General features: G+C 33.1%; 3 protein-coding genes across 4 annotated transcripts in view; 2 read left to right on the top strand and 1 right to left on the bottom strand.

Annotated features, from left to right (window-relative positions):
* LOC120623742 overlaps positions 1 to 9,701 on the bottom strand; it is a 34,149-nt gene extending 24,448 nt beyond the window's left edge. Inside the window, exon 1 of one of the 2 annotated variants that reach the window (XM_039889942.1) lies at positions 9,659 to 9,701. In XM_039889942.1, the coding sequence (XP_039745876.1) occupies positions 9,659 to 9,664 (6 nt within the window). In that variant the 5' untranslated portion in view covers positions 9,665 to 9,701. Of the gene's footprint in view, positions 1 to 5,991; positions 6,239 to 9,658 lie in introns of those variants that run through there. The other variant, XM_039889944.1, reaches the window with a different exon arrangement.
* On the top strand, positions 7,564 to 8,833 carry LOC120623741. The gene has a single exon (XM_039889941.1). The coding sequence runs from the start codon at positions 7,879 to 7,881 to the stop codon at positions 8,830 to 8,832; it is 954 nt and encodes a 317-aa protein (XP_039745875.1). The 5' UTR covers positions 7,564 to 7,878; the 3' UTR covers position 8,833.
* Positions 9,702 to 10,023: 322 nt separating the features above from the next.
* LOC120623740 lies at positions 10,024 to 12,943 on the top strand. The gene is made up of 4 exons (XM_039889939.1): positions 10,024 to 10,212; positions 10,789 to 10,929; positions 11,697 to 11,850; positions 12,464 to 12,943. Exons 1-4 carry the CDS (start codon positions 10,164 to 10,166, stop codon positions 12,597 to 12,599), a joined length of 480 nt encoding a protein of 159 aa, XP_039745873.1. The 5' UTR covers positions 10,024 to 10,163; the 3' UTR covers positions 12,600 to 12,943.
* Positions 12,944 to 14,359: the final 1,416 nt, after the last annotated feature.

Genomic DNA, 14,359 nt, shown 5'->3' with positions numbered 1-14,359 from the left:
ACCAAAATTTCAAATTAAATTCAATATTTCTTGTCTCTTTTTAAATTCTTTTTCAAATAGATTAGATCTCTTTTTCTTATCTGATTTATCCATATACTAGCACTATTATGTATGGCTAAGACCGTAGCATATACCTAAGTAGTATCCATCTGCGGGCTAACAGGTTGGGGTAGACATAAACGGATATAAGTATATTTTACAGATATTCTACACGGATATTTTTTTTAGTTCTGTCAATAATCGATACTTTTTATCAATAAGCTCTAGTACCTTTAAAAAATATCCGTGTATGAGCATCATTAGTTGTGAATTTTATCAATTAAGAATAACAAGGCCGAGCTTTAATTGCAAACGTTCAGATTTATGTCATTCCCAAGGATCATCACGTTATGCGTGTCTGGCAAGGCTTTTACGAACAATTAGTTTGTACTACGTGATAGAATTTAGATCCAACTAAAAGGTTACAAGAAAAATAACAAAATATTACCAAAATAAGGAAATCTATTAGGTATTGGTGATTCAATTGCTGTAACAATTATTATGACTATAACTAGACACTGCAGCTATTATAGCTATCTCCAAGAATCCAAGAACTTCTTCCACACGTTCTTGCTACCGAACTTGGCTGATTTTTGCCTTTATGTTTGTAGAGACATAATTTGGTGAATGCAATCTGCCTATTTAAAAAAAATTGCTGGGTGTTATATAGTTAGTTATGATTTTTGGTGCGTTATGAAAATCAAATGAGGGCGAATTTTCCGAATGAAACGCGCTCAGATATAAGGCCGAGATAAATGGGTTGCGCGCGCAGCCTTAGGTGCTTATCTCAGTCTTTTAGTTATAATGGTTAAGGCTCCTATGAGATTTATATTAATTATTATTTTTTTTTTAAATTAAAAATGCTAAGTTTTTATTTAAAACGTCAGTAGTTTTTCAGTTTTTTTTTTCGTTTTTTTCCTAACTCAGTTGTATTTTCTTTTGAATAAATAATTTTGTTAAATTTTTATACAGACTATTTTTATCGAATATTTTTTTTTTCAGAAAATGTATTAGTAGTTTTATGTTCAATATGTGGAAATGAGAATATTGGACTATGCGGCAACTTGTGACGTCTTACCCCATAATTAAATAGTTACGCTATAGATAATTTCCATAATGCACGTAATAAGCTCTCAACTTCAATCGGGCTCATCATGTAGGAAAACGACGATGCTTTGAAAGTTTGACGCTATAATGGTACACCTATCTTTTGTGTACCTTGAACCATTAGGAACCGTATCTGTTTAATTTTTCACCTAAATTCGATTTTTTTTACTTTTCTTTCGTTGTTTGAAGTTTATATGCTTCAAGCATGACCGAATACTTTTTATGTTAAAAGTACTAATCATAATATAACATGGCATTTTTTACATTTAAAGCTTGGTCTAAAAGTTCAAGAATAAACCTTGCAATGTTAAATTTTTATGTCACGTAGATAGTTAATGTGGATGAAAATATTACATGCAACACGTAGATACATAATATAGGTACTTACTAATATGTATAGGTACTACAAGTACCATGGGTACCGCCAATTATATTTTAGTAAAATAATCGAAAAAATTTACCAAGCGTTCGGATGGTAATAATGAGTGGACGAATTTTTAGATGTCGGGTTAAAATAGGTTAGCCAGATGTTCTAAATAAGTAGGTACGTACTAATGATGTTTTATTGCTTGTCATGTTAATACCTAAATATATGAACTCTACGAGACTTCTACATATTAAATAGATCCTTGAAAATTACGCAATGCCTTACCGTCAGTCGATACCTAACTTGGCTAACAGAATTTGATATCTTTATTGGCACTACTTAAGCCTGTTTGTTTATTAATTAAAACTCCATAGCTCCTAATGTTATTTTATCACGTAAAGCTGTTATGGTGAAGAAAATAATATGTACCTATCATGAACCGAATATAAATATTAATTTGACGTTTTCTTTCCTTGCTTTGTATTCCATGATGCGAACCAACGCAAAAATGAAAGATAGATGGAATTTCCATATGTATTATCAACTAGGTTTGTGTTTGTTTAACTTCGCATTACATCATTGATTTTGGAGATATCACCAAATTTTAGACCCATTATAAGTGAAACGTGTTTGAAGGGCCAATTAAACTGATTCATAGGGTCGGGATTTCAGTTATATTGCAATCGGACTTCGGAGTAACGGGAATCTTATGTGTTAGTCACGTCTATGTCCTAATGGAGATTGGGCGATTCGGAGTTTAGTCCGCGAACCAATTGGACATTCGCTTTTGCTGACAAGCTAGACGCTAGTATAGGTTTAGTTTAGGCATAGTGTTTGCCGAAATCTTTGATTTTATTATTATCATCATCTCATTTTTCTGACGGGAGGCTTCGGGCGAGGCTAGTTACCACCAGTGGCGTGCATAGAGGGTATGCACTGATTATATAGATTATATAAAATGAAGAAAATCTCCAGAACGAATTATAAAAAACTTAAGGATAGGCATTAAAAGAGTTAAAAAAAGTTTACCCTTTAGTATCTATAACTTGTACTGGAGATTTTGTTCATTTTATATTATATGCATACCCTCTATGCACGCCACTGTTTACCACACTACCGATAAAGTCCTGCCGCCAAACGATTTAGCGTTTCGGTACGATGTCGTGTACAAACCGATTATTGGTATGGGTTTAATAGAACTGCTAAAACTTGCAACAGGTTAGCCCGTTGCCATCATAGACAGTATCGTTTCTTACCACCAGGTGAAAATGCAGTCAAGGGCTAACTTGTAATGGAAAAAAAAGGTAGGGTCTAGGTAAGGTCTTTTTTACAAAATTCCCGGTTCCTGTTTTCAGCGATTAAGTAGTTTTATGACGTTTGTCCGCCTTGTGGATCGACCAACGCTGCGTTTACCGGTCCATTGGCTCTCTGAGCTATGGGCCCCGCCGATTTTAACTCTAGTTCATCTACGGATCTCCTAATTTCTCATTTTATCACGTATAGTATGATCATGTAGTCATTGATAAAACCATATTCCCTGCCTAATTTTTACACTCATTTTTAAAAATTTCTGAAATAAATTTGGGTGCCCCTTTATCTCAGAAGCACCTAAGAAGTTTGTTAAGTGAAAAACTGATATAATTTTGCATTGATTTGTTTTTGTTCATTTATAAAAAGGCAAAATTCATTTTATTAAGAAGACTTTCTAAACTATTTTACAAAAACTAGCTATTCAACAATGTTATTTTTAATTTGGTTGGAGAGATCTACAGAGTTCACTTTCAAATGTATCTTATCAATGTCAAAAATGCTAAATTTACAGATAAAATCTGAACGCGGCCATTTAGCGAATAATTGTAGTAACACTAAAACCATTTAAATGCCGAAAAATTGCCCTCTCTCAACGCTCTTACCAGCCTAGTATTGTGTTTATTAGAGTTACGTATAATAAATAAAATAATGAAAACCAACTCCTTAGTGCGATTTGTGGTATTGAGTATACGCTTTTATAATATGATTCCTTAAGTAATTTTGGACCTACCAATGCATAAGTTTAAAGAATATGTTAAAACACATTTATTTACACACCGAGGTTAATATACAATTGATGAATTTCTTAATGACAAGGTTGCTTGGAAGCATCCAGCTCCGCTTTCATCTCTCACAAGATAGACAAATGAATGTTAAAATGTAAATTGTTTTTGTTGGAAAAGAGCAACTGCTGAGTTTCTTGTCGGCTTCTTCTCGGTAGAATCTGCCTTCCAAACCCGTGGTAAAGTCACTACACACAGACAGACTTGATTTAGGCCTACATGAAATAAATGAATTTTGAATTTTTAAAATTTTTTGTATTTTATCCAGCTACCACAAGTTCATGTGTTAAATACTGTACTTCTTTAAAATATTTTCATATAGAGTTATTGCAAATGAAATGTAATAAATATGTTTTTCTTTTCATTGTATATTCTAATTTATAGCGGCAATAGAAATGGTTATATCAATACATAATTGTGAATTTCGATTTTTCGATTGTTACTTTCACGTTTTCCTTGCTTTCTTTAGACGTTCCAAATAAGAATAAAATATATTAAACGAGTCATTTTTTGCGAGGCATAGTCATCATAATCAACCCATTAAAGGTAAAGAGTCAAAAAGTTGGAGGTACGTGCCGAGGTTCGATTTCGTTCCTACGCAAATCTTTACAATTTGGACCTTAAAAAAGACCTTACAATTTGGCTTTCACCGGGTTTCAACGATACTTTAGATAACTAGAAGATTAATAAGTAACCTTCTGCGGTACAGAACCCTCAGCGCAAGTTTAACTCGTACTTGGCCAGTTCTTTGTCATTTAAACAGGATCATATTTTGTTACGTGATTTTAAAATCATGTCATAAGAGAATACCACAAGACAAAGTTGTAAATTTATTTGCACCACCGCAATAGGAATACATCATTGGTATCTAATACAGCTAATAATACATTTGTAATTGTTTAAGAAATAATCCAAACCGCTAACCGGCCTTGTGGTGGTTTATGATACTGATTTGTGGATAAAATTTGTGGGAAGCCTTGGACAAAGATAAAGTTAGACTAACGACGAAATGTAATACATTTCAGAAAGAATGCTACTGGAATTCTTACTGAACTAGGAATTATCCCTAATAAAAATATTTTTAAAATCATAAAAAAAATTAAAAAATAATGCTCTAATTTTCTGTGGCTTAAAATTAATAAATTTTTTGTATCTTGGTTTTTGCTATGATTTACACTGTCTATTATTTTATACGTATAAATGTAAGACCTTTGCTTTTCCTGGTAATTAGGCTTTTCCGTTATTTTTCAAAATACTAAACTTATAACAATAATTATTGTTTAGTTACTTTTAATATAAAATGATCTGCTGAAAGTTAGAAATAATTTATCGAAACCAACAATAATTAATCAATTAAAAATTAGAGCGGTCAAATATAAATACTACTCAGTTAATAAATCGCTTCAAAAAAGTGTTGTCTTTTTGTCTAATATCTAAAATCAGGATAAGTAAGGTTACATTGGGTTTTATTTAATAGTTGCCAAATTTCAGAATTTTAGCTACTTAACATTCGCTCTCTTAATATTTTAGTTAGCCAATTTCAGTTATTTTAAGTACGAGGATACCATGTATGTTCAACATGCATATTTCAGTGTTAAAATACTAGGACTCTTTTTAAAACTTCGTCGGTAGTTATTTTCTTGGAACCATTAGGTAAGAATACAAAGCGGTAGGTTGAAAGTAAAAACAATAGTAATTGCAGTATAGGTATCGAGTTTACAAAGAAAGGGTAAGTTCCATGGTCTGCTAAGTTGTACACCAAAAGTAATTTGTGTTGGGCAAGTGAGTTGCGGCGACGACGCGGACGGGGAGTTTAATTATTTAATGAAGACAATTTTGCTGAATTTAATTTTATATTGTATGTAGAGTTGTAGACGACATAGCATTTAAGAATGTCGCAGGTTATAACTTTTAAATAGAACTAAACGGAGTTCTAAAGTTGGTATTTTTATTTAGGGTTACCTTATCTATATTTACACAAAAGGAGGATTCCTTTTTTGTAAAAATCACCTCAATCTGTCAATCCGTCCTTACTTGCGTTTGTCTATTCAAAGGTATGTTACAATTGTAAGTTATAAGACTAACATCCTATTAAATATTTAAATGTTATAATATTATTGTAGTATTTTATTTTTAGACTTAAAGAAACTAATAAAAATGAATATCATATTCGCATAGATCTAAGAGTAATTTCTTAAAAAAAACTCTGGCCCTTTTAGAACCTGGAAAAAGAGATTTGTCTGGGTGTCGCAGATTACCTAGATATAGAAAATAATTTACCTAAGTATTTTATTAACGACTTTTTTATCCCATAGTTATATTTTTGGCAAATAATTAATTAAATGTCCCCGTCCCAATTTCTGGTAATTAAAAGTTTTAACTTACCATCTTGGAATGTAGGAGACAGATCTTTGAAAATCAACGACGATTAACAACACTTCACACCAAAGTAGAGTTACCACAGGAGGTGCCTACTAGAATTATTAAATCAAACTAAATTTAGATTAAAAATCGAACAATGGTATTGCTTCCCGCCAAAACGTGCGCGGGAAAACAAGTTGAATGAGCGCATGCGTGATATTCCCGCGCGATCCGCCTTCTAAATTCAAACGTCCTCTTGTTCACTTCACACAGCCCACGCACACCACCGTCATAGCGACCGTTCACCATCGTTTGCCGGCATCTTTCTCCAATGCTCATGATGCGCTTTTTGAAAGCGTTGGCCGTGGACCGATGTAACTTTTATTATATTATTATTATGAACGCGTTATAGTTGAAGACTAACCGGTCACTGTTTCGGTACTTATTATCTTTTATAAAATATGTCTTAATACATATTTTGATAATACAACTATCAAATCCTATTATATCACATTATTTATTTATTATTAGCTGTGCCCTGCGGGTTAACCCGCGTCAACTAGGGATCGCAGCGTAATGCTACATAGTCGACCATTTACTCAATATAGCCCACCAAACGAAGATTTTTTATTTCTGACTGACCGTTTCAGACATACAAACTAACTGTTAAGTTTTAGTGTAGATATAAAATATAACGATGCAACTTTATAATCGACTAAGGTTCAGCGGTGAAGGCCTACTGGTTAAGACTACGGCTTCACATTCGAGGGGCCGAGTTCGGATCCCAGCACGCACCATTAACTTTTCTACGTTATGTGCGTTTTAAGGAATAAAAATATCACTTGCTTCTACGGCGAAGGAGCTCCATCACTAAGATCTCTAGGTATTCAAGGTACTGTACTCAAAGTAGAGTGAAGTTTATTAATTTACACTGGGCCAGCCAGCGTGGTAAATAACGGCCTAAAACCATTCTCATTGTGCGAGGAGACCCGTGCCTGTGGGATGTCAATGGATTGATATGATGATGATGATGATTAAGATATGCGGGTATAAAATAAAAAATAAATCAAATGTTAGTCAAATGTTATGTAGTAGGTAATTTGTAGCAACTGCAATGCACCAACATTTAGTGGTTTAAACTTTTGAATTGATTCCGAAAATCACTCACTACAGTAGTAAGCAATTAATGAATGCTTGTCATGATTGAAGGATGATATTGTAGGTATCTACTTACTGTATCCGTGCCAAGTTTAGTAGGTAGGTACACACTAGGTACCTGGGCGCTATAATCGTTTAGAAGCTTTTGTTCCAAGCAGAGAATAGGCAGTGTTAAAGTTAAGAGTTTTACTAGATAGGCCATTTGAACACTAAGTATTATTGATAGAATTTTTTTACTTAGTTTACGGAGAACTGCTAACGTGGTATCTAAAAGAAATCACAGGTATTATTGTACCTTGAAATAGTGTTTAAATTCAAAAGGCGTGTGTACTTAATATTACATGCTGACCTCTTTACAGACCAGTGATTAGGTACTCATTTTGATATCTACTATTACAACCAAAGATAAAAAAGTCTTTAGGTCTCGGTCTTTAAAGTATGGCTGTCATAATTTCTATTTATTGTTTTTGTCACAATTCTGATCATTTTACCTTTATCAAGGACTTCCTAAATGTTCGATTTTATCGATAGTGTACGTGATGAAGTTGTAGTTGATTTTATAGATATTCTCGAATTTATGTCGCTTGAAAGTCTAAGTCTATATGATAGACTCACAGAAAATTTAGTACTTATCCTAAGGACGCAGTTCGGGAAACCCAGATGCAAGGATAAATTCCTGGTATGAATTAAATTAGTTTCTATTTCACGTAAATTTGTGGTAACTGGTAAACATAAATTGATAGAAATAAAGACATGGAACCTGAAAACGCAGATACTGAAACTCCACTAACAAATGCCGGTGAAGGCTTTGAAACTAAAGGTAGAGAGAATGCGGAACTTGGTGGAGAAGGATTAGTTAAATCAGAAGTAGAAAATGTGGAGGGGGAACAATTTGAAGGAGAACATACTGAGGAAGAGCAGTTAAAAGGTGAACACATCGAGGGAGAACATACTGAAGGAGAAGAAAGGCCAGAAGTAATTGGCGAAGGTGAAGAACTTGCTGGGGAAGAATTAGAAGGTGAGCAAGTTGAAGCTGAAGAAAAAAAAGATGAACAAAAACTTGAAGAGCAACTTGAAGAGGAGGAATATGTAGAGCCTCCTCCTCCGGATCCAGCTGCACCATTTGATTTCAGTGATTCCTCAGAAGCTATTAAACCTAAATTTGAACTAAGACCAGAACAAACGGCAGAAGTTGAACAGCTCTGGGAAGTATTTCAAAACTACACCCCAGCTTACACTGATATTCATGAATACATAACTGAAAAAGAATTAGTTTACATGCTGAAAGCATTACTTCTAATGACATATACACCAGAGCAGTTACAAGAACTCATAGCATTTTGTGTTAGGCCACCGCATCCTCAAGGCCATATAAATTATGATCAGTTTTTAAAAATGGTGACATTGCGACAAAGGGACTTTCCGATTGAGGAAGAACTACGTGCAGCGTTAAAGGTGCTAGATCCGGATAATGCCGGTACAATAGACAGGGAATATTTTAAGGAAATATTAGCAAAACAAGGTCACAAGATGCCACCAAAGAACTTAGAAAATCTAGTTAAAGAAGTTGATATAAGTAATGACGGTACTATAGGGATAGAGGATGTTATTGGTACAATGTGCATCGATTTGAATAAAGAAGATTTAATGATGCTTAGGGCGGCGATTTTCCCAGAGGAACAACCAGTTGAAGATACTGAAGTCTAAATTATTGTTTTACAGCACAATAATTAATTATTCTTTGTCTGCCTACTTATCATGTTTAATTTTATTAATTCCCACTTCGAGTAAACTGTAGTTAAGGATATTATAACGACGGACTTATGTAGACGCTCAACTCTTAGTGTTAAAACAAGACAGATATAATATGCTAGACCTAAGAGCTTGCGTGTCTCGTTTTAACTGTTTTTAAATCTGAGTTAAAGTCAGAGTTAAACCTTATAGATCTTACCTTAACCTTACGAACTTAAGATCAGACTACAGCTGGTTTTCCACCGCGATCGGAGCGGACCCATAAAGGACTCCGTTCAACTCGCAAGAGTAAACTGCATACTTGTGTTTCCAGTTCCACCAATACAAAGTCGAGCGAAAAGGACTGAGCGAGCCGAAAGAGTTGGAATGAACTCGCTCAGCTCTAGGCAATAGAACGGACTCATTACGGAATCCGAAAGACTCGCAATGACAAATTACATTGCAGTGTTACCACAAAGAAAGAGGTGAGATGGTCGGATCGAACTATTTCTTACAAGTGGAGTCCGTCCCGCCTAATCGTTTCCCGCTCATTATTCCTTTCGCGGTGGAAAACCGGCTTTAACATTGTAGGTTATATGATTTTACTGCAGTATGTAGGTAATAACTTAAGCAGTCACTTTTACCTTACACAGGGAAAGGCTAGGGAAAGGATGTGCATAAAAAAAATTTTCAAAACTTTTCCACTAAGAGATAATTATGTGTACCATTTTCTCGTCCTATTTCTATGACATAAGTAGACCCTAAATGGGTAGACATAATAATCTCGTGGAGCGCATCTTACCCTCATCTAATTGCTTGTGGTTTCATGTGGTCCTTCAAGGAATTCCGTTTTAGATGGGTTTATATAGAAAACCAAACTAAAAAAAAAAAAAAAAAAATTTAATCAATTTGATTTAAGAATAGTATAAAATATTTTAACAAATATAAAGGAATAAATTAATGAATACTAGCCACGCTTTTTTAAAATAAATCATTTTTTTCTTATTTACACTATGAGGATATAAACACCTATGTTATTTATGAAGTTGCTGGTAGTCTGTGGTGAGTGTTTTGTTTTACACAGACTACAGATTTAAATAAATATAGATAGACTTTAAAATTCAGAACCTACGTAGCATCATAATAATCTGTGCTAGAATCCAAAGCCGTAAAGCAGGTTATTAAAAACTTGAATTAAATAAAAAATAAATAGACGCGGTCTGCGGTGTGTGCGAATGAAGATCAATTTTCTCTTTAAATTTCCCCCTTTAATGTTATTTTACAAGTAATCTAATCACACATCAGAGATGCAGATAATTGTGTTTACTATAATTTTGTCAGCAGTTTTTAACGGATGTAAGTAATATTCATAATAACTGCCATTGTAAAATGCAGGGCACTAGGGTGTGGTTTACAAGACCATTTCAAAAGTCTCATGGTAGTACTTGGTAGTGAAATAATGGATTTTGCACAACAAAGCTTCTTTGTTAGTAAGGAATGCGAAGTAGTATCCTACATTTAAAAAATGTCCACAGTAATCTATTGCAATACATAGTTGCAGTATTTTATTTATTTTGCAGTCAGCAGTGTCATAGTTTGTCAATTTATAAAAGAACCCACCCAATCTGGCAGAGCTTCAGAAACCATACTTGAAAATTACAGTTGATACCACTTAGTAAGTTATTCAATAGAAGAATTATTGAATAAATGTTAGAAAATACACTTTTTTTACATGAAAGCTTGACTGTGTGGCATCTCCTGTAAAAACTCAGGTGTCAGGTCCCTATACTGACTGGTTTATGTTAGCTGGACGCCCACACTAAGCCTGGTAAAATTATGCACTCTCCAAGGGAACCTCGGACCTCTCCATACCAAAGATGTTTGAAAGAAAGTTTTTGGTTTTTAATTATATATTCAAAATTTTGTTGTTAGGTAATGCAATATGGTGTTATCAATGCACAACAGCCACTCCAGGCTGTGGGCAACCATTCAATTGGCGAGGAGTTGGATATTTAGGGAGTCCCTGTCTCGACAATGAAGATGTCTGTGTTAAATTGATTGAGAGGAAAGGGGGTAAGTATCAAATTTCAAGAACAAACCTCTATATCAAAGCCTCAATTTTAAATACACCAGATTGAACTTTTTATTATAAATATTGATGTAAATTATATTAATTTTAAAGTTGCTCTAGTGGTTATTGTGCTGGGTCCAATGTGAGGTAGAGGGTAAGAAGTGTAAGTTTTATAATAGACTCCAGTGATCACCTTTTGGTGGCCTTCTTGCCTCGCTTTGATAGGGACAGGTTAGTGCAGCTTTACTAACTTTGAAGTTTCTGCATTTCTTGCTAGGCCAAATTATTTTATTTGGTCAGATTTATATGCTTGCATAGGTCTCACTCCCATACCATTGCATAGCCATTTTGGTTGACATATGATTATGACCAAAAAAGCCCTCCGTACCTGGATTCAGTCACCATTAAGGAATGTTGTGTTATATGTTGTGTTGTTATATGTTCATAATCCTGCTCTGCTAAGAGAAAGGAGGCCTATGCTTGGTAGTGGCAAATCAACATGTTAAGGATTACTGCGTTTATGACAATTTTGATTCATTTTATAATTTCAGTAGGTACAATTATCGTTTAAGCTATTTTAAAAATCATTAACAGCCAAATTAATATTGCACTGGCCACAGACCGTCTTCATCTAAGATGAGAGATTTATAAAATAACTAGCTGTTGCCCGCGACTTCTACACACACTTACACTATCAGAATGATAATTATGCTATACCTACCTAGAGTAATTAAAATTATAAATGTGCTCAATGAAATTATGTTTTCAGCCAAGGAGGTGATCACAAGAGATTGTCTCAGTAATTTTAAAGCATTCCGAACTGATATACCAGCTGATACATATGAAGGTTGCCGTGTTGCAGCCAAAGATGTCAATTTAGCAAACTTTGTCAATAATACTATCAAAGAATTGGATATAAAAAGGTAACTTAATTAAAGCAATAAAAGTAATACTAGCTTAAACCAAATTAACAGATGTGTGTATTGAACATTCTCATATTGATTAACAGCAGAAATGATTTAAACTGCATCTGAAATATTTTGTTTTGATTTTCATACTGATGGACTATTTGAAGTATAATCGACTTGTGCACCATTTCTATTATTTTGAAATTGATAGTGCTTATTTATAAATAAATCTATCTAAATAAACAAGTAACATCAACCAAAGTGCAAAATGTAACTTGATGAAACATTGTTCCATGTGCCTACATAAATGTTACTTATAACACAATTCAATTTAAAGCATCAAACTATTCATTTTAAATTACATTTGGAGTTAAAAGAAGGGTCCTCAAACTGCACAATTTTTTATTTGCTGAGTATTTTAATATTATACTATATACAAAAAAAAGAATAAGTGATAAATTTTAGATTGTATCCATGAATAAGTTACAAATAAACAAATAGAAACACTATTATAAGTAGGGTGGAATGGTCCTTACTGTGGACTGATCACCTGTCTGGCAATGGCAGGCGTCCGTTCATTCAATATAAGTATCACATGTGTTTTTCAGTGATAATTTTATATTTTCAGAGACTGGTATGATGAAACCATATGGTGTTTCTGCTTCCTTGATCATCGCTGTAATAGTGGGTCGGTAAATTCTAATTCAATCCTATTTTTAGCTTTAATAAGCACCATCTCAATGGCAAGAAACATACTGTTTTGATATACAACTCTAATAAAAAAATCATGTAATATAGACTGAATCACTTTGGGACACAATTAATATGGGATCTAAAGAATTAAGATTAAAGGAGAATGCACAATCCAACCAAAACAAAACAGACCTATCTGACTAAAAATCCAATATCAGTAGTGTTTAGCATAAATAACCTTTAAGTGAAGTATTAAAAAGCATATATAATTCAGCATTTTAGAATGGAATCTACTGATTATAACAAGCTGAAACTCAATATCCACTATCTACCTTTTATATTATTTATTGGGCATCAGTAAAACCTCACTGTTACAAATAGGGGTAAAAGTGAAAATTCCTTTTAAAATACTTTGCTTGGACAAAAAGATAAAGCAATATATTTACAAGTTAGCCTCTGATATTGGAATATACAAGTTACATAGTTGTAAAGAGAAAACCGAGACAAATATTTCACCAGTTACGTCTGGGTTTTTTCTAAGGGTGAGCGTTGTCCTTTAAATAAATCTTAAATTGTCATCTAGTTTTTACTAATTCCATCTTCATTTGAAGTAAAAATTTTTTTTTTTAATAATATGGTCGATATCTATTTTACTATGTTTAAAAGAACTGCATCTTAAGAACTTGTTTTAAATTTGAATGCTGGAAACATTTGATGATATTAAATTAACATATACTAAATAGTTTTGGTATAAAAAATCAAGAATAGACAGCTCTTTTAATTTGCGTATTATATTAAAGGGATATTTTGTAAATAATTTATTTGAATTGCAGTATTACTTCGTTTGTGTAGCGAGTATTATTATTTCACAGATCTTATATGCCTTATCCCTGTATATATAATATAATGTGTAAGAACAGTTGCAATGTATCGGAGTACTAGGCACAGTTCAGGCTAGTATTAAGCACAGTACAGACTAGTCTATAACATATGATCTAAGCATTATATTTTTCATCACACTTGCTCGTAACTTGGACCTTATCACATCGTTATAATGCTCACATTCCAAGATATAGGACACGCGTGTTTTATTTAAAATTACCGTACTTGTGATTTATTTATAATGACCCAATTAAGTTTAGTTTTTACCTCACTGCAACTTATATTTTTGCAGATGGGCCATTTTTAATTTAGCTGTGTAATACAGATTCTTTTGATTTAACTAACACAGAGGTTTTATGTGGGAAATAATAGTAGGCATTTCCTTCATAAAAGAACAAAATATAATTCTAAATATTTTTACCGCCTCATTTATTATGATACCCGAAAGTTAAATTTTATAAAGTTATTTAATATAAAGAGGTTTTAAATACGAAAATATTACCTTGATTATATTTTTAATATAGGCTTTATGCAACTAACTATGTTGGCTGTATATCAGTTCACCTTTTTGCCATTTTTCGTAATTAATATTTTGTATTGTCAGCATAATATGTTTAGTTCCTTTAAGAGAACGTTTTTAAAAGTTTATCCTGTTTTTTTTTCCTCGCAAGTGTGATGGAAAACGTCATATGAAACGCGTATGGTACATTACTTTTTACACTCTCGGCTTTCTTAGCAAATTCATTAAATACCGTCTCGACTGTAAAATGCAATGTAACATTACTTGACTCATAATCTACTATACATATAGCAGAACAAAATCGTTGTACATTAATTTTTAATGACTACATTAGGGAAGACAAACAGCTGAGTATTTTAACATGACAGAATAATTTGTTACCAAAGGCTGCTTAAAAGTTTAATCTCTGTTGTTTTTTTTTTTTTAAAG

The sequence above is a fragment of the Pararge aegeria genome, chromosome 5, assembly GCF_905163445.1.
Source record: "Pararge aegeria chromosome 5, ilParAegt1.1, whole genome shotgun sequence".
Classification (NCBI taxonomy): domain Eukaryota; kingdom Metazoa; phylum Arthropoda; class Insecta; order Lepidoptera; family Nymphalidae; genus Pararge; species Pararge aegeria.
This window is presented reverse-complemented; position numbering and strand designations above follow the sequence as displayed.